Source organism: Sapajus apella, unplaced genomic scaffold, assembly GCF_009761245.1.
Source record: "Sapajus apella isolate SASKATOON/1434 unplaced genomic scaffold, GSC_monkey_1.0 scaffold3, whole genome shotgun sequence".
Taxonomy (NCBI): Eukaryota; Metazoa; Chordata; class Mammalia; order Primates; family Cebidae; genus Sapajus; species Sapajus apella.
The window spans coordinates 31,501,271-31,524,400 of NW_022436943.1; the positions used below are offsets into that span (position 1 = coordinate 31,501,271).

The 23,130-nt window shown below is 36.3% G+C and overlaps 1 protein-coding gene across 5 annotated transcripts in view; it reads right to left on the reverse strand.

The window, feature by feature from the left end:
• ANGPT1 (angiopoietin 1) overlaps positions 1-23,130 on the reverse strand; it is a 245,078-nt gene that overhangs the window by 11,892 nt on the left and 210,056 nt on the right. For 4 of the 5 annotated variants that reach the window (XM_032251643.1, XM_032251667.1, XM_032251659.1 and 1 more), the window contains exons 7-8: positions 22,874-23,040; positions 2,045-2,175 (exon numbers count right to left, since the gene is read on the reverse strand). In XM_032251643.1, coding sequence (XP_032107534.1) covers positions 2,045-2,175; positions 22,874-23,040 — 298 coding nt within the window. Of the gene's footprint in view, positions 1-2,044; positions 2,176-9,020; positions 11,929-22,873; positions 23,041-23,130 lie in introns of those variants that run through there. The other variant, XM_032251650.1, reaches the window with a different exon arrangement.

Genomic DNA, 23,130 nt, shown 5'->3' on the forward strand with positions numbered 1-23,130 from the left:
ACTGGTATCATATTGAAAAGATGTCAACATAGGTGGCATGGATGGGGGTCAATGGGCTGTGATTTGGTGATAGTAGTAATGGGGGGGTTGGGTATAGGGAAGAAGAGAAAAAGATTTATCCAAAACCTTCACTCCATACTTTTCCATGCTCTATTAGTTGATGAAGATAATTTCAAACTAATTATTTATTTCATTGGTTTTAAAATTTGAAAGTGATTTCAAGAGTTACAAGGTGGTCATTCACATACTAAACTCATTCATGTACACTACTACTTCACTCATTCATGTACTACATTTTCTAATGAGTTTCTATCTGTCACAATCAGCTGTGCTAGATGTTTGGGATGAAATGGCAAACATTAACTGATGTTCATTTCCCTCATGTACAATATAGAGATGAGTTTCTCCCCCTGCTGTCTCACAGAGTGGATCTGAAGTTCAAGATACTACAACATGTGCAGTAACATATAATATGTTATGATAATAGTAGTAATATAGTGTTTGGGAAAGGAAGATATTGGATTTGAACAATTTTTTCTTACAAATGTGAAAACATGTTTTGTTATAGAGTAAGACAGAACATATATGAGAACAATTGAAGGTGGGAGTGATCGTTATTATAGTAAGAGAGAGAAGCAACACTAAAATTGTGAGAGAAGAAACACTGAAACAGAAATTTATCATACAGTTTTGTTTGATGCCGACTCCTTTGTTGCCAGAGCCTATAAAATTGTTGAGTGATATAATTTGCCATTTGGTTTTATCTTAGGGTTTCCCCAACTTCAGTCAGTCATATCAACTTCACAGTTTCACCATATCCATTTATAACTTTTATTAATATGTAATTATTTTTTCTTTAAATCAATTATTTATTAAATACAGAATATTGTGAATGTATTCTAAAATACAAGTTTATGTCATTCCTTTAAGAGGAAAACAGCACCACTTGTGGCTCACATCTGTAATCCCAGCACTTTATGAGGCCAAGGTGGGGGGATCACCTGAGGTCAGGAATTCAAGACCAGCCTGGCCAACATGGTGAAACCCTGTCTTTACTAAAAATACAAAAATTAGCTGGGACTGGTGGTGAGCACCTGTAATCCCAGCTACTCAGGAGGCTGAGGCAGGAGAATCGCTTGAACCCAGGAGGTGGAGACTGCAATAAGCCAAGACAGCATCATTGCACTCTAGCCTGGGCAACAAGAGAAAAGCTCTGTCTCAAAAAAAAAAAAAAAAAGAAAGAAAGAAAGAAAGAAAGAAGATAAAAAAAACTCATACAATTAAAATGAAATAACGTTATTTAATTTTAGGTATGTATCATTGCCTCACCAAGTTTGTGAGACTAAGGATAAGGGCCTTTTCTTTGCCAAGAAGCGTCCTTGGTAAACGCTGAAGGAGTATTACAGATATGATAGCACCAAACTGATAATTTCTCTGTGGGGCAATCAGAAGGCTGGGAAAATATTGAAAATGTACAAAAGGATTAACTTTCTTACTCTATGATACAATATTATTTAATGGTATCCCCTATACTAGCTAAAATATCTTGCAATGATCAATATTACATAATGCCAAACTCTGGTATAGATGGTCTGAACTGCGTTACTTTTGGCTAACTATACCTCTTTATTTTTCTTATCTCCTTTCAACAAAATGATCAATTAACTTACCACACAATTGCAAAGCATTTTGTAAGAAGTAATTCCTGTATATGCTGAGTTCTCAAATTATTATTCATTTCACTAAGGGTATCAAGATGATTATTTAGAAAGTAGAATATCTGGGACTTAAGAAACTAAAAATTGTATTCAGCACTAAGCTTAGCACATTTTCACTATTGATGTTGGGGGAGGGCACAAACCTCTAAATATGCCAGCAATGTCTTACACAAGAACACAGGGTAAATTCATGGGCAGGACAAAATGATCTCTAAGGACTTGCTCTTAAGTTTCCTGACCATAAGATCATACTCCTTTCTCATAGATAAAAACCCTAAGCCCAAACCAATGAAACATAGCTTAGAGAATGACCCCATAGGACTTACCTCCTGTTAACATGAGGGCACATTTGCACATACAGTTGTCGTTATCAGCATCTTTAGTGCTGAAATTAGCACCGTGTAAGGTCAGGCTGCTCTGTTTTCCTGCTGTCCCAGTGTGACCTTTTAAATACAACCTGAAGTCAAAAAGAAAAAAAAAGAAAGATAAGCCATTCGACAGAATAACAGAACCCAGAAGACCAACTTGTTGAATAGTTTGCCTTTTTCATCATTTTCTTCTTTCTTTGAACTCAACCCTTCCAACAAACCATGATAAAACCCTAACTATCTGAATCAAAAGAACAAAGGAAGAAAAAAGTTCGTTTCATTATGCATGCTCAAACTCACACGGTTCTCTGATAATGCAGGATCAAGAAAACATAAAAACCTGGGTTTATTTTATTAACACAGGTGTTAACCTCCAAACATAAATAACTTTCAATTCAGTATGTCACTCCCTTAAACCATTAATATCTAATACTGCAGATGTGCTAAACATTATTAATAGCAACACAAGGAGTAAGTCTCATTGACTGAGGACTTGCTCTGTGCTAGACACTAAGCTAAATGATTTCCATTAGTTATGTGATTAAATTTTTATATTAAATCTGTGATGTAGACATTAATATCCCCAATTTGTACACCAAGGTTTAGAGAACCTATGTAAGCTGGAATTTAGCTTGTATGAGTCTAGAACCCAAACGTTGAATCATTATGCATTCCCTGGACAAATGTTTGCTGAACACAAACTATATTCCAGTCATTGATCTAAGCACTTAAGACATATCAGAAAACAAAAGAAAAATCCATGCTTTTGAGGGGCTTATATTCCAGAAATATCTCTAAAATTAAGTTCAAAATTCCATCTGTTTAATATGGCATTCTTTGAAGAACCTATCTTACTATCTAGAAATATTTCTTACATAAAACTTGCATTAACCTGGATCAGTGGCTCTCTAATGGTTGTGCATGTAACAAATCATCTGATCTTTAGCTAAAAAGGCTTATTTACTAATCCCAGCAATGTTTGTTTTCAATTAGCATCTCAGATTTCTCTTTGCAGACTGTCCAAAGAGGACATTTAGTCAAGTATTATCCTAGAATCTAAGAACTAGTGGACAAATCATAATGGTTGCCAAATATGTTGCCCTATCTGGTATCTGCTCATTTCCTATTGATCTTACATACTGCTTTCACATCCTTCTGGGCAATGTAGTGCTTAGAACAAATGCAAACTTGCTCAAGTCCTTCAGTGGCTCCTCAGGGCTTAGAGTAGCTAAACTGAACTTGTTGGCATTGACAGCTTGATGCTCAAGGTGTTCTCTGGCTAAGACTCCAGCCCCTCTCTCTGTAACTCTACCTAACACTGCTCCTCCATATCAGCACAATGTTTTGATTAGAATCATGTAGTAATATTCAAATCCATATAGGTCATACCATATATAGGTAGTGACCTATATTCAAATCCATATAGGTCACTATCTCTATTTATGAATCCTATCCACCCACACTATAGTTAATGGGTGATTCATATCTCTGTATGAGTGAGACACTTCTAAAACCTTGGCTAGCTGTGAGCAAAACATCACATTATTTTGAAATAGAATAATAAAGATCAATTCATATTTAGAGATATATTTTAACTTGTGCTTGCATCTAGGTATATGCATATATCCTATTGTTTGTATTGTTTGATATTATTTTTAGCAAAGAACAATATTAATGCATCTTTGTGCAATACTTTACAAATACTCTGCAGAGACTTTGAGCCAGAGCAAACTATACAATTAAACCTCGGTCAGCTTTGGTTAGTTTCAAAAACTAATGGAGCTTCTGGTTCACAGTAGTACAAATACTCTTCTAATGTTGAATTATCATATAAAAGGTTATATTTTAAAACTCTGAGAGGTAGGCTACAAGTCATTGGTGATGCGAAATTATAGATTTTTTTTTAAATTGTGCTTTAAGTTCTGGGATACATGTGCAGAATGTCCAGGTTTGTTACATAGGTATACATGTGTCATGATGGTTAAAGACTTCATGACTAAAACACCAAAAGCAATGGCAACAAAAGCTAAAATTGACAAATGGGATCTAATTAAAGAGCTTCTGCACAGCAAAATAAACTATCATCAGAGTGAACAGGCAACCTACAGAGTGGGAGAAAATTTTGTAGAATTTTTTAACTGTCAATTCACATTTGAGGCTGCAGCCAGCCCAAGTGGAGGGAGGTTTCACCAGGGGAAAGTAAGGTGACAGATCACCAAAGGGAGTTTTGGGACATATACCTGGGTGAATGCACCACCTTACAGAGCTGGCGGGAAGTTTCAATTTAATTGCTCTTTTGGAGGTCCTCAGTCTCCCAAAGATAGACACACACTGGCAAAACTAACAGAGACTTTTGTCAGGCCTCCATTTGCAGTCAAAGTAGGAGGATGGTGGGGACCCAGTCTCATGCTCTTCTTAAAGAGAATTTCACACCAAAAGCCAAAGTATAATCAGAAAGTTAGTTGTTTGGTGAAGACTAGAATCAGAATTGAGAGACTAAGTGAATGATTCCAAAATTAAGTAGATGCCTCTCTCCTAAACTGAAATCTGCTCTACTGGGACTGGGAGAGTGGAGCCCATAGGTGCTCTTGAATGAGCAATGGCAATTTTAACTCTGATTTTTTTGTTTCTCTGTGATTTGCAATGGCCTTCCTTCTTATGGTAAGTCAATACCATTTTCTCTGCAGCAGCTTGAAGCTCACTAATAAAGACAGACTTTCCAGGAGGCAGTTATTTTCTATAGTGTCTTTTGCAGGGAATTCAGCACAAATGTTTAATTCTAAATGAGAGATTGCTATGTGCTTGAATACATAGTTTATATTTTATCCTTTCACAAAGAGTTACAATCTAAGTTTCATAATCTACAATTATTTATTTGTGTAATCAAGGCAATACAAATGCACAGTTACAAGTTTAAGAAGAAAAGCAAAAAGAAGAAATAAAAATCAACCCATATCTTATCAAGTATAAATACTCTTGTCATATAGATTTTTAGTCTTCTCGTTTATCCCCTTCAAATATAAAATATTTATTTTTAAATATATGCCTATCTGAACACATCCTTATAAAAATTTTGAACGCCGTAAGTAAAGCTTTTCCCCACAGCCCCATTTCATCTCTCTCTTTAGAGGTATCCTTGAAAAACAATCTCTCCTCATGTGGAAATACAAATGGAAATAGAATTATACTTTACACGTTTCCATTGAGATGATTTTCAAATATAATTTCATGACTACTTTTTCATGCCATTAAATTTTCTTCTCTAACATCATTTGGAAGCTATTATATGAATATATCATCAATTGTCACAAGATGAAGGCTGCCTTCAGGTATCTCTATATATGTGTGCTGGTATAGGTGTTAGGATTACAATAAAATCCACATTTTTTCCTGATCGCTCCCCATATGAATGTCATCAATGAGATGTTAGGCTCCATTAGTAAAGTGACATTTTTCCAGATCTATTTAAGACTTGGAGGTCAGTTTCTAGTCTTGGCAGTTCTTCTCTGGATTATCAAAGAAGACTTACAACTAGTCTCATTGCTTTGAGTTTCATTTTTTCTTTCCCTTCCGTGTGAAGTCCATGCAGCTCATTCAAAAGCATGCATCTCATCATTCCTCTACCCTGGTTAAAGTCACTCCGTTGTTCCCCCAAAATTCAAAAGATAAAGTCCCAAGTTCCTTACTGTGGTTTGCAAGGCCTTTGAAGTCTAATGCTTGTCTACTGTCTACTTTTTCACATGCTTCACCCACCACAGCCCTCCCAACTCTTATTATTTTCTGAACATACACATAGTGCTCCAGCCTTACCCACTCACTTATTCCCTCTAAGCAACCCACTCTTATTTCTCCATACATTTGCAAGTACCATCCTCTCCTTCTAGAAGGTATTCTCCAGGTTTGAACAGCTTTTGAATTCCCATCCATCCTTTAAGATTTATTTCGAGTATAACCTCAAAGAGCATCAAATCAGCATGTTTATGAAGATGCTTACTTGCTGTGTTTTAATTGTCTTTCACTTATCTGTTTCCCATAATAAACAGTGAGCTCCCTGAGGCATAAACTATGTCTTACTCATCTTTGAATCACCAGAATCTTGAAATCCTGAACAGTCTCTGAGATAGAGAAGGCCTCAATGTTTATTGAATAGTTAGATGATGGGTGTGCTAAGTAATTAATTTTTGGTAATCTCAAGATATCAAGCAAAAGCAAACTCAAATATAAATAACTCTAATATCAAAATCTAGTTGGTCCATGTTTTCAGAAAGATAGCTTTTGCATCTCGTTTAGTTAGTTGCTCAATGTATCTACCTCGGTATCCACTTCATTGCCCACCCAACTCAAATAATTAAAAAATATGTATGTAGGGATGTGTGTGTGTGTATACACACTCTCTCACATCCTTTTTCATTTTTCTAGTTTTGTTTTTGTTCTTATTTTCTCAGAAACTTCAGAATATAAAAACATGAGCAAGGCATTATGTATATAGAATAAGGGAAAAAAGACTGTGTCTTAATTACTATTATTCCTTACATTTTATTGAATGATTTATTTGTATTGTATGAATAGCCAACTGAAAACAATTTGAAAGCAAATTCAAAATAAAAATATGCTTAAGGTTAATGTTTCAGCTAAAATTATATTTTTTAAGAAAGAAACATCATAGTAACATGTGATCATAATTCCTTAAGATCCTGCCCAGATTAAACATTAAAACATAAAGCAGAAATGGAGAGAAGTCCCAAGATGTGCAATAAAAACAGTGATATATATTGGTTGAAATTATGTACAAGTAGAAGAAACTGATACTTTGAGGAATAATGGATGTTTCACTGTACGAGACTGAGTAGCACCTGTAATTTACATGAAGTAGCATTCATTCCCCCATGTCTATCCTTAGCATGTCACAGAGGAGTGGCTTATGCTCTTCTTAAGCAAGAGACACACAATCTCTTGCACTGGGAGATAAAGATGAAATTTCATAAAATTCATGTCTTCTAAACACTATTTTTAAAACTTCGCAAATGAGGACAACTGTGATTCTGTGGACTCCCAGAAGGACTTCTGGAGAAACTATGCAGTCCAGGATAGGTCTGCTGCACAGTTCAGGGGCTCAGTCTTCCTTAGCAGCTCTTTAGCTAGCTCAGAGTCCCGATTTTTGGCCCAAAGCCAACAACCACAGCTGGTTATTTGCTACATGGAAATTAAGGACCAGTCATTCATTGATACCAAGTATTGCTGTAATCAGATTTTAAAAACTTATTTGAGTTGAGGCTCAAACAGAACATTTAGATGGTTCTTTCAACAGTGGTTCTAGCTAATATGTAAAGTCCTTATGTGTCATTAACTATCCATGGCTTTCTCTATGCAGCTAATAGTTGTTCCAAATAGACTTTTACTTTATGAAAGAAAAATCAATATACAGGACGGCTTTGCATCTGACTACAGTGAAAGCAAACTGAAAGCATAAAACGTTAGTGAGAATATATCTCCCGAAATAACACCACAGGAATCCTGGTTATTCATTTCTGTGTTCAGCCAGTGTAGACATGGCCTGCATGAAGGATGATATGTTAGAAAATAAAAACAAAATAACAGAAAATAACATTAGGGACAGACATAAGGAAGCTGTTAAAAACAAAACAAAACAAAAAACTCCAGAGAATATAATTTGATGAGACCACAAAAGCAGCCACAAAATAGAATTATGGCATTCATTCTTGTCTGTGTATTTTCTCCTAATAAAGAAAAAAATATATGAGTCCCTTCAGTTGGATGACTATAAAGAATGTCAGCACTTTTATTTTTTTCAACGTGCATTTATAGGAAAACTGATGTCCATTAAAATTCATCATGATTCTCTAGTCATCTTTGATAAAATAGTTACTCCTTTTAAATCACTTTTAGAAATGTCAGTAATTAAAAAGACTAAATCATCACATTTCCTAGTGAATATAGGACAACAGTGAGTTCTATTATGGAAGAACAGGCTTCAAAATATCCAAGAGAGTCTAGAACTTTCTTGTCTTTAAAATGGGCAGCCCAATCTCATGAATCCAGTTTCTTACTAATTTTGTCTACTTAAGAGGCTCGCTCTTTTCACATTTTTGCATCTTCACTGTACTCAGGGGGCCAAGCGTCTCTTTCATGATAGAAAAGAGTGGGAGTTGTTTGTTTGACAAACTGAAGTTTGGCCTCAGCCCTTTTAAACAGTAAACAGACTCTCAGATATCTGAACTTTAAGGTCGTAGGTACTGACAAGTTGAGCAGATTTTTATTTTGGCTCTGAGCTCTCTCCCTGTCACCATATGAAACTAGTTTATCTTTCTCACAATTACTAAGAAATTCAAAATGACCTTCATGGTTTTCTTTCAGAGGCTGGTAGCAATGACTCAATCTGACAGAGTTTCCTGACATGACTATGACTCCTAGTTGCTGTTTCCGGGCTGTCTCTACCATATTCAACCTCTCCAATCCTACCCTCTTTCGACGGAAAGAACTGGGCAGCATTAGCCAAGAGGGATGTTACAGCATGTACGTTAGCACTCTTTTTCACATCCTGGAGATATATTCTATAACTCTATTGTCCATGCATGAATGAAATTTTTTACCTACTTGCAATAGCCTATTGATGAACATGTGAGAAAATGCTAGAAAAATACATGAAGCCAAATAAATGTACTTATGAAAATGTGAGTGAATATATTAAGACATCAGTTGTATGACAATAATCTATAGTCCAGAAAAGACATGTTTGAAAGAAGTTTCCAAAGAAAAGAGGATGTGAGTAGGAAAAGAATTGATAATGTACAGTGTGACTAATCAAGAATTAAAGCTGTGATAAAAACTTATAGATATCTAAAAAATTAAAATATACAGATCAAGCAGATATAGGTAATTCGGTACAAAATAAGTACAAATGAAATAAATAACCAACAACAAAGCCATTAACCAAAACTCTTCCTTTTTTCTTCCTTCTCCTTCACACACACAAAATGGATAGATAGATAAATAAGCCATTGGCTTCTGAAAGTTAAGGCTGCATCATGAACACTGTGTCTGGAGAGACAGTATGACGTAACAGAGTTTGTAGTGTACCTGTGTGGGTTTGCAATCTAACTCTTAGTCTTTCTAATCCTCAACTGCCTCATCTGTAAAATACCTCTAATAATAGTAATGTCCTGCCAATATTTTTATTAAATGAGGTGATACCTGGAAAGCCCTTAAAAAGATTGCTGTATGCAGAGTAAAGTCCTTGACTATTTGCAAAAAAAAAAATCAGATTAAAGAAATCAAACTTCCCTAAGCAATAACCATAAAATAAACAGTAGGTCAATAACCATGAGTTATGTGAATGACTAAGTCTAAATAACACAAGTATAAACATATATGACCTTTATAGACATACATAAGTGTTCTGAGAGTGATAAAAACAATGAGATAGAGATACAGCTTATGAGGACAAGCACAGAGGCAATAAGCTGGAGAAATTAAAGATGAAAAGGACCAATTTTCTCAAACCCATGAGGCCCCATATCCTTTGGAAGTTTTTCTTGTTTTATGTAGAGGAAGCAGAGTACTAAATGTAAAGGACAAGAAACCAAAGAGTTGTTTTGCTCACTGACTACCTATTTAAGGTCTATGTTAATTTGACTCTAGATGGTATGAATAAAAATCCTTCAATTCAAATGTTTATCTTTTAATAAATTTTCAGTCCTTTGAGAACACTACAATTTTCTTGCCATCATATAATATTTTATGGACTAAATCCAATATATTTTTTTGGCTTTCCTTTCTTTACTCATAATTGATACTGGCAAAAAAAAATTCCTGGAAAGATCATCCATGCCAACCTAGCCTTTAATTCTCACGTCCACTTGCTGAAAGCAATTAATACTTTTTCTCATTAAATCTTCCATAATTGGTGTCATTTGTTTTCACAGGGAATTGGATTATTGGAGAATCACCAGAATATGTGCATAATAATTTAACCATTATGCTAAGAAGGAAGTGACTATCTTATTTGCTTCAGAAGCTGCAGATGTCCTGAGGTAGACATGCTATTTATTTTGGAATATGTGTAATGGAAGATGTACATAAAAGTGTGAAAAAAGATGAAAAATGTTTGAGATAGTGATGGTCCTGGGAATATGTGCTATGATTAAGAAAGATAAATTTCCAAAGCTACAGAAAACCTTACCTCAAGTATTGAAAAACTTTAGAAAATCAAGTTTCACTTAATGTTTCATTCTAATATGATTGCTTTAGATATTAGCTTGTATAACATCTTGTATAAATTGCACTCTGGTTTTTCATCTAAGTTTGTAAAAATATAATTTTAATGTCTCCCCTTCACTTACAAACATTAATACCTTAAAGAACTTAGATAAAATGAGTCTATTAACCTCTCAGGTCTTCTCAAGCTCTTGACTATTAGCAGTAATTTTTGTTTCAAAACTGTTAAAATACAGTTCTTAGTGTTTTGCAGTGATAGACATGAAGCTTGCATATGCTCAAAACTCATGATAAATTTTTCCTCCAAAGCAAATAGCAAACCAACATACTGTTATTGCTGTGTGCCTTTGGATAATGCTGAGAGAGTTCCCTCTATTTTGTATGTACGTGTATGTATGTGTACATATATTATTTATATATATATATATATATATATATATATATATATATATAAGATCTGTGACAATAAAACATTTCCCAAAGTTCAGAAATACATGCTACAGTGATGGTGTTTTTAGTTCAAAATAAAATAAGAAGTTTTTCCAGTATTCCTTCCCTTTTTAAGAATACATAAAAAAAAATTGAGTGCCAAAAATGAATTATGCGTTACCAAGACCCCTGTTAAAAACACAGTCCCTTAAACATACTTGGATTCCCTTGGTGTCATGTGTGACCGAAAGAGTCAGCTTCAAGTGAGTGCCTCTCTGGTCTGACCCTCTTGTGGTGCCTAAAAGACCAGGTCAATGGCCATCTCAGAGAGTTTATAGGTTTTGCTTTGTTACCAAAAATTAAGTCAGGACCTTGTAAAACTTGTGATTGAAATTGGTGATTTTTCAGTCTAAACAAGTACTCTGGAGGTAAATTTGTTCTCATTTTTTATTTCTGTTTAAAGAGCAGTAAGAAACTTTCTTTCTAGCATTCCCTCCGGGCAGATAGAGGAGAGGGTGAACAAATGTTCAAAACCATTGAGATGCGTTGTCTGAGGTTTCTTGCAAAGAGGAAATACTTTCCCTTGTTGTACTTGGACATTGTATTGCTATAAGGTCTGCAAATAAGCTTTTAGCATGCATTAGCAGATTCTTCTGTTGACCAAAATCATCAGTGTGCTTATTTGTCTCCACAATCAGTATAAGCTAGAGTCCAAACTCTTTATCATGGATTCTAGCCCTCTGTTATCTGCAGCACAGTAAAGCCCTACATACGAGTTACTTGCTGTCCTCAAAATAAGGCAGGCTCTCTCTCACCTCTGCATTTTGTTCACATTGCTCCTCTGGCTGGAATCTCAAGTCCTTTCTCCTGCCATTAACCACCATACTTGCCTCATGAATGCTTACTCATTTCACAAATCTCTAAGGATTTCCTCTATGAAGCCTTTCCCAGTCCCATTTAATCCCCTCTAATGTACTCTTTCCAACTCCAGTAGAATTGACCACTTCTTTTTTAGTACCCAATGATAGCCTAATTTCAAGGGTTCTTTCTCAGGGACAGTGAGTGTAAAGTCGAAGCACACATAAATTTATACAAAATTTTGTGTTTCTTCATTATTCGGGGGAGAAAGTCCTTGGCTCCATCTTTTTGGTTTGTTTGTTTTTTAAGATCCATGGTTCCTTGATCAAAAAACAAAACAATCAAACAGACATGCTAAAACACAGAAGCTAAAACTTTTGAGTTGACCATCACACTTTGTTTCCTTCTCCTAAACTATTAACCTCACAAGAGAAAACATGGTGTGTCTGTTTGGTGTAACCAAAGTGTTATTTCTGCACCAGCATCATCTTGGTGCACTTGATAGGACTGAGAGATCAAGGTCCTAACCCAGGATAAGAATCTCTTTATGGGAGACTCAAATCTGTACTTTAAACAGGCACCCTGGTTGCCTATCTGGACACTCAAGAAAGAAAACAACTGGCTTAGAGCCAGGAAAATAATAGTAACATGTTAAATGTATGGCGGTTGGCTGGCTGCATAGAGTAATGAAGGCAGACTCTGATTTCAAAAGAACTGTAATAACTTTTAAGAGAGTGATTTTAGTAAAGTTATGTAGATAAAAGCAAAACTGTAGCAATTAAAAGAGAAATGAACAATGTATGTTGTGGGACAATTTTATTATTTTTTTTTATTTACCTGCCATCAAGCAACATAGAAATTCTTGCATATCATTGGCAGGTAAAGATATAAAAGAGCCTGGAGGTTAAGAGTTCCAGAAAACACATCTCATTTAAGCAACAATATGGGGAACTTAAGACGTGGCACTTAATGAGAAATCTTCGTGGAAACTGTCATTTTATACCACAAAACTTTGAGGGCAGGCTTTTTGACTTGTTGCTCTTTGAATTTCTGGCATCTAGATCAAAAATTGCCATATATTAGTCAGCTGTGCTGAATGTACAAAAAAACCCAGCTGTGTTCAATGTAAAAACAACTTTGTCAATATGTCTCTTGTATATCTATTAGGAAATGTTTTTTTTCCAGGCATGTGCCAAGCATTGTGAAAAGGTTTCTGTCCTCCTAGAGATTATAGTCTAACAGCAATTACAACCCAGTGTGATATGGACTCTGATAAAGACATGCACAGAGCACAGTGGGAGGACATGGAAGGGGCTCCTTACCCAATCAAGGAAGATGAGTTCTATGGACTGAGCTAAGATTTAAAGGATCAAAAAAATCCAATAAGGCGAAGGTAATAAACTCTTGAACAATAGAGGTTGAGTTCTGTGGGGTTTTGTTTCATCCACAGTAGCTTGCATATTATTGTTGCTCATATTTACCAAACAGAGTAATCAAAGTATTGAATGAGAGAAAAATTGATGTGAGAAAAGGCCGTATCAGAAGAATTGCCCCCAGAGGCCATGGCTGGTTACCTGTCCCAAGTCTGCCACACGCACCTCACTCTCCTCCCTCTTAGTATCATGATTATTACCACCTTAGTTCTAAGCTTAAGCAACACCTAACCACTGGTAGTTTCCTAGCAAGAGATGCTGAGTCTCACTTCTGAGCTAATCCTTTGTCTACCCCAATCTCTGAACTATTCCCCAACGAATACCAGTTTGCCATATTTATGACACTTAGGTCACTGTTTGGAAGCTTTCTCAACCTTCCAAAACTGGTTAGGCCTCTTTAGTCACACCATATTTGTCTAAGTGAACTGACTGTGTTCAGGGCGTTGTAATTGCCTGTTTGGCTGTCTGCAACCATCCGACCCCACTCCATCCATCACACTTGGGTATGCACCGGCATGAACACATGTATACATGACTGTACTGAAATCTCTATGGACATTTTATCCTAGAATAGCACGTGTGAATGTACAATAAATATTTTATAGAGCCTTCATCTTTTGACAATGAATAGTAGTAGGGGAATCTAGAGCAGTGGATCTCAGGACATCTTAGATCATTTTTGGAGGCAGTGTTTGCTAGCTGGTTCTAGCAACTTTTGCCAATTTATGTTTCTAGGACAGCAGTGGTCTGAGTCCAAGCATTACCCATTCTGTGACAGAAATCCTCTGGGAATCCTTAGAACTTAACAGCATGAGGGCATTTGTTTTCATCAGTTTAAAAAATATCCAAGACTCTAGATGCTAACATTCATATGCATTTTTAAGTCAAGAGATTTTCCTGACACTTAAAATACCTAAAGTAGGGGCGGGTGCAGTGGCTCATGCCTGTAATTCCAGTACTGTGGGAGGTCTCACTGGGTGAATCACAAAGTTAGGAGTTCGAGACCTGCTTGACCAACATGGTGAAACCTCATCTCTACTAAAATTCCAAAAAAAAAAAAAAAAAAAATTAACTAGGTGTGGTGGCACGCACCCGTATTCCCAGATACTCAGGAGGCTGAGGCTGGAGAATCGCTTGAACCTAGGAGGCAGAGGTTGCAGTCAACCATGATCATGCCATTGCACTCCAGCCCAGGCCACAGAGTGAGACTCCATTAAAAAAAAAAAAAAAAAAAAAAAAAAAAGACCTAAAGAAGGTACAAAGTGACTCTAAGACTGTGTCCATGCCATGTCTCTGAAGACCTAGGAAGCCTTTTCCTCTTCAATATTTCATCTCAGTCAAGGGGATTACAATGTAAATTTTGATGATTAAAGCAAGTCCTTCTCTGTGTTAGGAAGTAACCAAAACAAAAACCACAGTCTAAATAAAAGTAATACATCTTCCAAGTTGAAGAATTTATTTGAAAACACAAAGAAAAACTCCTTAAAACCTTGGGTTTGAAAATCTATGTTAGGAAGTCAGTGAAATAGAAACTGCCAGGAGATTTCCTATATATTTTTCCTACCTTTATCAATCCAGAACTGCTGTAAAAAAATCACTTTCCTCTTAGTATTTCATCATATTTGCTACTAGTCCCATCCAGGACTATGTAGTCCAGAGGATCAGAGAAATAAGAAACATTTTACTAAAAAATAAAGGTGGGGAGGAAACAAGTTTTGCAATATCTACAAAAATGCAGGGCTTAAATTTACACAAGAGTCTCAAGAGAATTCATTTCAATCCACATGAATTTGTTTTGTCCTTGAAATACATACACAACATGGGAGTACTTTAATAATTTTTTTAAAAAAAATGGATTGGGGAACTGGAAAGAACTTTGGCCTTACCTCCTCATTTTACTCCTGAGGATCTGGGACTTGGAAAAGTGAAGCAAATTGTCCAAGGTTATTCAGAAAAGTAACTGCAGATTCAAGTCTAGAGTTCATGTCTCTGGATTCCTGATACAGTGTTTTACAAATTGCATCAAACTACTTCCCAATGAAGATCTTGGCCAAAAACAAACCTTGTACAAAAAGATATTTAATGGCCAAATTATTTTCAAGTTGTTTTCTTCACAGTTTTGATTTAAAACTCTGCTCATCTTGTCTGTCCAACATGGTGAAACCCTGTCTCTACTAAAAATACAAAAATTAACTGGGCATGGTTGCAGGCGCCTGTGATCCCAGCTACTCGGGAGGTTGAGCCATGAGAATCACTTGAACCCAGGAGGCAGAAGTTGCAGTGAGCCGAGATAGCACCACTGCATTGGGGGATAGAGCAAGACTCTGTCTCCAAAAAAAAAGAAATTAGTCAGTTCTAACCTAACAATATCATTTATCTTCAATAAATAATATAAAGTCAATAAAATATAAATATCTCCAAAACGTGCACTATAAATTATGTAGTAAGAGTGTAACAATAAGATGTGCATTAAAAAAACTGTTAAACATTACCATTCAGATTTGACTAATACAAATTTTCTATTGTTTAAGAGAGATTCATGACACCATCCGTGATAGAGGATTTACTAATTAAGTTAATAGCAGAAAAAGACAACAAAATAATGAATTGTAAGGAAAAACTGTTCCCAAGATCTGAAAAAAATCACAGCAAAATGACTTTCTAATGGAATACCTTCACCAAAATTGTGTCCTTTTAACATTAAGGCTGAAAATGTATAATATAGTTTTCTTTTTATATTTAAAAATAGTGAAATTTATTTCCAGTTGGTAAATCCTTTTTTAGTTATAATAATATAACACAATGGTTTTTAAACTGTGCCACACTGTTTGCAATAATAGCAAGAGGCGGCATTATACTACCTTCCCACAGCCATTTCAAAATAGATCAGCTTTATGTTTTATACATTATGATCCTTTGTAAGAATTTTCTTTGGGAGAGTAGGTATTCATGAAAAGAAAGGAAAAAACAGGTGATTAAGCTTAGCCCAACCAATAATGGAACAAATTAATCTTCTGTGCCTTTGGATGTGATAGAATGGGAAACAGACAATATCATTTATGTAATATTCTTCTCAAGAAAGCTTTAATCTGAATCTAATCGGGAAGAAATAGTCAAAAAGAGGTGTTCTAAGAAAAGCTGACCCAAAGTCTTGAAAAACATAATTGATAGATGAGTGGTAGACTCTTCCAGGTAAAAGGTGACTTATGAGACATGACTGCAAATGCAATGAGTGAAGATGGATGGGATCCTGAATCCAAGTAAATAAACAACTACCAATCAGCCAAGGACACTTTTGGGGACAAGAGTAGTGATTTCAATATGGAATATATAATTAAAAGTTGTTTATTGACTCAATAATATATTTTTTGACCATGGTTTTTTAAAAAGAAATCTGTTTGCTTCTTTCATTTTCTATTTCTATTTTTATTTATTTTATTATTTATTTTTTTAGGCAGGGTCATGCTCTGTCACCCAGGCTTGAATGCAATAGTGCAATCACAGCTCAGAGCAGCCTCAGTCTCGTGGACTCAAGCAATCCTTCTGCCTCAGACTCCCAAGTAGCTGGGACAATAGGTGTGTATCACCACACCCAGCTAATTTTTATTTTTTTAATTTTTAGTAGAAACAAAGGTCTTACTGTGTTGCCCAGGCTGGTCTCAAACTCCTGACCTCAATCAATCCTCCCATCTTGGCCTCCCTAAGTAGTGGAATTACAGGCATGAACCACTACACCCAGTGTCTAAATGGCTTTTGTATTTGTATGATATTTAAGTTTACCAAATACAAAGTATATTTGTATACTCTTCTTGATTCCAGGATATCATTCTCACCGAAAGATAAGAAAACTGAGGCATAAAAGTAATAGGTGATTTGTCCAAGTTACTGCTAGATTGTGTTATTGTCAACTTGGTTAAAGTGGCTACTCCATTTCCCTGAATTGTCTTCCTTATAAGGTTCTAGGCTGGGGTTGGCTAAAAGGGAACTTTGTGTGGGATTTGGAAGGTGAAAGTGAAGCAGTGGTCTGTCTCTCAGTACATCATCAGATATGGTGAAGTCCAGAGGCAGAGATGCCTGGCAGCTTCCACACTGTCCATTTCTCCACTTAGCATCCAGCTTGGCTTCTTGATGCTGGCAACAGCTCCAGACCCACCACAAGATGCTTGACTGCACAACCACATGTAATGGAGCTACAGCAAGTCAACAGATTTCTGTAGATCTTCCCTTTTGTGCTTCCACTTTGGTGGCTGCACGTGTTTGGTTTCTTAGATTTTCACAAGGTCTGGCTTGTCTGCCATGCCAGGTTTCAAGCATATGTTTTAACCTTATTTCCATAAGTCTCATCATGGCTCTGGCTCTCCTGACTGAACAGTGACAAACACAACCATGCCAGTTTCCCAGGTGGGGAAGCCAGATTTCTTCTCAGCCCCCACATCCTGATTCCTATTCCAGAGCTCCTTCCAGTGGACCACAGCGTCTCCTCAACCCTACAATTAATCTGTTATTATTAAAATATTTTTAAAGTATTTATTGTTGCAGCAGTGGTTGTATATTTCTTTTTTTAGTTTTATTTATTGGAACCAGCAAAGCTTCATGAGAAGTAAAACATCACTGTATCTCTAAACTGATAATAAACTCTCAGGTATTTATTAGAGAGATCAAAATTTAATTTTTTATCGAAGAATTGAAAGGTCATAAAAATAGAAAGTAAAGCACATGTAAAGATAGTTCTAGTCTAGAAAATTTTTGAGCTGCAAAATGCTTTACAAATACTTGTAAGAATAGAAAATTGAAAACTGGAAAGATAAGACAATGTGTCCAAAGACATTCAAATTATTAAAGAGAGAAGTAGGGTTAGAAGAAACATATACTATATCTTAGAATATGTGTTTTGAATTTATTGAATTCTAGAAATTAACTGATGAACTTCTCTTTATTTGAGTGGGTAGTTACAAGACCAAGGTTCAAATCAGACTCCTACTCATCTTATCAGTGCCTGTGACTTTGTGCAAAGTCCTATACCTCAGTTTTCTCTTGTGAAAACAAGACATTTGGTGCATAGTATGAAAACAAGACATTTGGTGCATAGTATGTGTGCCTCAAATATAGTTAGTTAGTAACTTGGCTAGATTAGTTACATATCTTGAATTTTTCCAAAAATGATCTCTACATTTTAAAAGGTTAGAACACACACACACACATACACACACACACACACACACACACACACATACACACACACACACACATGCTCAGAGGGAGGGAGGGAGGGAGAGAGGGGGTGTGGCTGGGGGGGGAGACAGAGAGAGAGAGAGAGAGAGAGAGTACCCAAAAGTTAGAGATAGTTAATAGCCAGTTGTTAATGACTTATAACAGGATTTGGATCCTGGATAGTTATCCAGAGTGCTACAGATCAATGGGAACACAGAGCATCCAAACTGGCCTAAGAATGAGGATGATGCATTTATCTGGGAAATCAGTGTAGGGAGGTTTAGAGGGGAGAGGTTCCAGGATCTGTGGCAGAGTGAAGCATGCAGAACTGGGCAGAGGGAGATGCAGGGCTCATAGGCAGTCATGGTGAAGACCTCAACTAACCTCAAGTGGAATTTTAGATCTTGATGGGTTCTTCAGAATTGCCCTAAACTGAGGCAAGACAGTCTTTATACTTTTATGTTGACTACTCATTAGATACAAACTATCTTGAAAGAGTAATCTTGGGTGATGTGCCTTTTTTTTCTTTTTGAGATGGAGTTTCTGCTCTAGTTGGCCTGACCGGAGTGCAATGGCACAATCTTGGCTCATTGCAACCTCTGCCTCCCAGGTTCAAATAATTCTCCTGCCTCAGCCTCCCAAGCAGCTGGGATTACAGGCATGTGCTACCACACTCGCTAATTTTTCTTTAACCACGAACAGTGCCTGGAAAGGGGACTTCAGCTGCAACCTGTCAGTCAACGTTTCCCGGTGGTGGAAGAAAAAGTGCTTTAGTATTGAAGAGGGCAATGAGTTGACACATTACATCTACCACAGTAGGTATCAGGGAAGACTTCCTGGAATAAGAGAGAATCTTAAAGATTTAAGATGTATTTATGTGACAAAGTTAAGTTTATGTGTTGAATAAGAATATAGCATAAACAAAGGCCTGGAGGATTTAGGGAAATTGCAAATAGTTACCAGAACATACCATTATGAGAAGGGTCTCCAGGTGGGTAAAGCTAGGGGGAGTGTATAACAGGAATAGGTGCATAATTAGGTAGCAGCCAGGTCATGAAGGGTCTTAGAAGTAGACTTTCACCTGCAGATATTTCAACACTGTTGAAATATATGAAGGAGGGAAAGACCAAGTTGTCTGTTAGAAAAATCATCTCAACAATAGCATGAAAGATATATTTGAGAGTATCAAGATTACAGAGGCAGGAAGGTTCTATAATTGTCTGGGTGTTAGATGATGAGGGTCTGGATAATACTACCTCTCCAGAAGAAGTATTTGATAATTTCACATTGATTACATGTTGTTTCACATGCTCTGTTTATCATGACACTTACATTATTATTTTTTCTTATTTATATTCTCTTGTGTTCCATAGATTTTATTTTCTATCTCAGAAAATTATTTGGAGTTTCCTTAGAGGATAAAGGAAAAATATGTGTAATACATGCACATTTATAACCTCATATATCCATTCACAATACTTACTTTTAATTAATATGTGTCAAGAGCATGAGAAAGGAGTTTTTAAAAAACAACAATGTTTTCTTATTTTTAAAATGTGTCTAATAATACCCGCCTCCGAAATGGGTTTATATGTTTGTAGTGTTAAAAATCATTTCATAGATTATGAAATCATATGCAAATCTTAGTGTTAACGCATGGAACAATTGTTCACAAAGAGACATGCCAATTTAGAAGGAAGAGACAGGAAAGGGGAAAAAGCACACGAGGCAGTGATGGACAATGCGAGTTCTAACCGGAGGCCACAGGAGCCATTACTGAGCCTAGAGAAGCAGTTCTGGGCATGCGTGATGATACAGCCCGGGAGAAAAGTTGCCAAGGCTTAGCTTCCCTTTTCAGGCTTCTGTTCCGTTGTTCTTTGAAACAGTGAATAACAACATCTTATAGTGTGTTCATTTTAACAAATCTTTCTCCGGAGTAAGCATTATGTTTTAATGAGTTCTAAGTTCCCATTTCATGCCAACGTGAATCGTATACTGAATTGCATGAGAAGATGACGACTGCATTATCTACTTTCTGTTAGGTCCCTACAGGAAAGAGGCCAGAGCCACTAACTTCATTTCAGCCGCATGACAGAACAGAAACTCATTGAATGAGGTAGGAGTCAAACATCCTTTTTTTAAGTCTTTCTCCCTTTTGGGGCAAAATTACATATATGAGGTTCATATACATCTATCTATCTGTCTATCTAGATATGTGTATACACATGAACTTCAGCTTTCCTTCCCATAAAACCAGAGGTTTGGAATTAAATTGTTGCATTTCTTCTGGCTTAATACTTTTGATTCCCAAGGTTCACAGCTCTCTCAAGAGAGAAAAATGGGAATATTAGACTTTAGGCCTCACTCTAGCAGGGAAGACTTATTTTTTGATCATAGATCCCTATTGTATGAGTGAGAATACAAATTCACACAGATGTCAAAGAAATGAGAAAGGCTCAAAAGGGCAGTGGGGCATTCTAAGAGAAGGTGAGTGCTCCTTCCTCATGCAGATGCCAGAATGGCATTCACACCATACTCTCCAAAGTCCACTGCAGATTCCAACAACCCTCCTAAACCTGTCCACCCTGTCCCCCAACCCCCTCTAAGCCTCACACATATGCACATGCATATGCATGTGTATACACACACACACACACAGCCACCTATGAAGAACTGAGAGACATATTGGAAAGGAACCAAAGCAAATTCTTCAGGAGCCTAGAAAAAGATTAGACTAATTATTTGCTAGTCCTATTGTCAAGCTATCTGACATTAGCCAAGTTTCATACAGCTTCAAGTTTCAGGTCAAAACATTTACATAAGAGTACCCCTGACGTTTAACAGTGGTTTTTCTTGTTATAAAGCTCTCAAAATATTGACCTCCTTGGAAACATTTCTTCATACACTCCATTGCATTTTATAAATGTCTCTTCTTTGGTTTCTTGAGCTGCCATTAAGTACATCCTTGCTTCCCCACCACCTCCTGTCATGAGACTATCAACTCTTTTAGTTTTAGATCTATTTCTCATTCTCTGTTATGGTGACATCATTATTATTTGACGAGAAAATGATTATTATGTCTCCAAGGATCCAATCCCATACGTAATCCATTAAAATGAAATGAGATGTGCCCATGAAAAGATGCAGAATTCAAACTTCTAAAAAAAAGTTTGTCTTGAAAAGGGAAATAAACAGCAGAAAGAGTTGAACTATGAGATAACCACACAGGTTGAAACAAAACACACACATGGGTTGGATTTCTATTGTTGCAATTACTTGAAGCAATGTGCCAACCCCTGAATACATACAATCATATTTTCAAGGCAAAGGTAGAGAAGTCACAATATTGAGAGTTAAAAATCATTGCAACTCTGATTTACAAAGTACGAAACTGAGGCACACACAATTAAGGACCTGCTAGGCATCAAGAATTGCATTAATGAATAGTGGTATAAAAGTAACTGAAGTATCCTCTGTGTTCTCAACGAATGTCAGCCAGTTTGCAGTGACCTAGTTAGTAACAAAGCTTGACTTTGACGTCTGTAAGACCAGTGCCCAGTAGAATTCCAGGAACACAGAACTAACACAATAAGTATTCATGAAATGAATCTACCACATCACGTTATTTCCTTAGCCATATTTTTGTGTGTGTGTGTTTTTTTCCTAGTAGATAAGCTTCTCATTGAAAAATGATAATTGGAAACATGTATCATTAAGTGTATAGTTTGTCTATTTTCACATCTGCAATGATGTGTTATGTATATTGATGCCATTATGCCAATTTATTTTTGCTTTTTACTTACCAAAAAAACCCCTCTAAATCATGCCTCATCATCTTTTATGTAAATAATTCAAAAACATAAAATTTACTCTTGTCATCTTCAAGATGATTTGAAAAATGCTAATTCAAGAAAGGTCATCAAAGAAAGCAGAACTAGAAAATCTGGCCAGGCACAGTGGCTCACGCCTGTAATCCCAGAACTTTGGGAGGTCAAGGCGAGTGGATCATGAGGTCAGGAGTTCAAGACCAGACTGGCCAATATGGTGAAGCCCCATCTCTACTAAAAATACAAAAATTAGCCAGGCCTGGTGGTGCATGCCTGTAGTCCCAGCTACTTGGGAGACTGAGGCAGGAGAATCACTTGAACCCGGGAGGCAGAGGTCGCAGTGAGCCGAGATCGTGCCACTGCACTCCAGCCTGGGTGACAGGGTGAGACTCCATCTCAAAAAAAAAGAGACAGAGAGAGAGAAAAGAAAAGAAAATCTTTTTTAGAATGAAGAAATTATTTAAGCCAATGAATTTGAGTATACAATTCTTATAGTTTTATATATATGAATTCACTGCAACTTCATAAAAACATAACAACAATATGCTTGACTTAATTAATCATCCTCTAAATTTTGAGCCAATATCAAACATAGTCAGCCTATGAAAACTGAAATTTAAAGCTTTGAAAAAGTCTTTACAGGCTTTTTTGTATCTTTTTGTAATAGCTTGAGACAAAAAAGCCCGATTTTCATTTTGAAGGATGATTTTCATTTGTTTTTTAACATTTTCCCACTACAGTTATTAAGTGGCTAGGTCAAAGGAAGTCAAGCACTACACTGTAAGATGACTTACCTATAGTTTTGCTTTTCATTTCCTACGTGGAATCTGTCATACTGTGCATAGGCCCAGTTCCCTTCCCAGTCCATTAACTCAACTCTTAGCATGGACTGCCTCTGATTGGTAATGGCAAAAATAAACTCATTCCCCAGCCAATATTCACCGGAGGGATTTCCAAAACCCTGGGAAAGAATATAGAGATGCAGTTGTTACTTTTCTCATGTTCAGCGTTTTACTCTTTTATAATTAATAATAGAAAATTATTTAAAAGT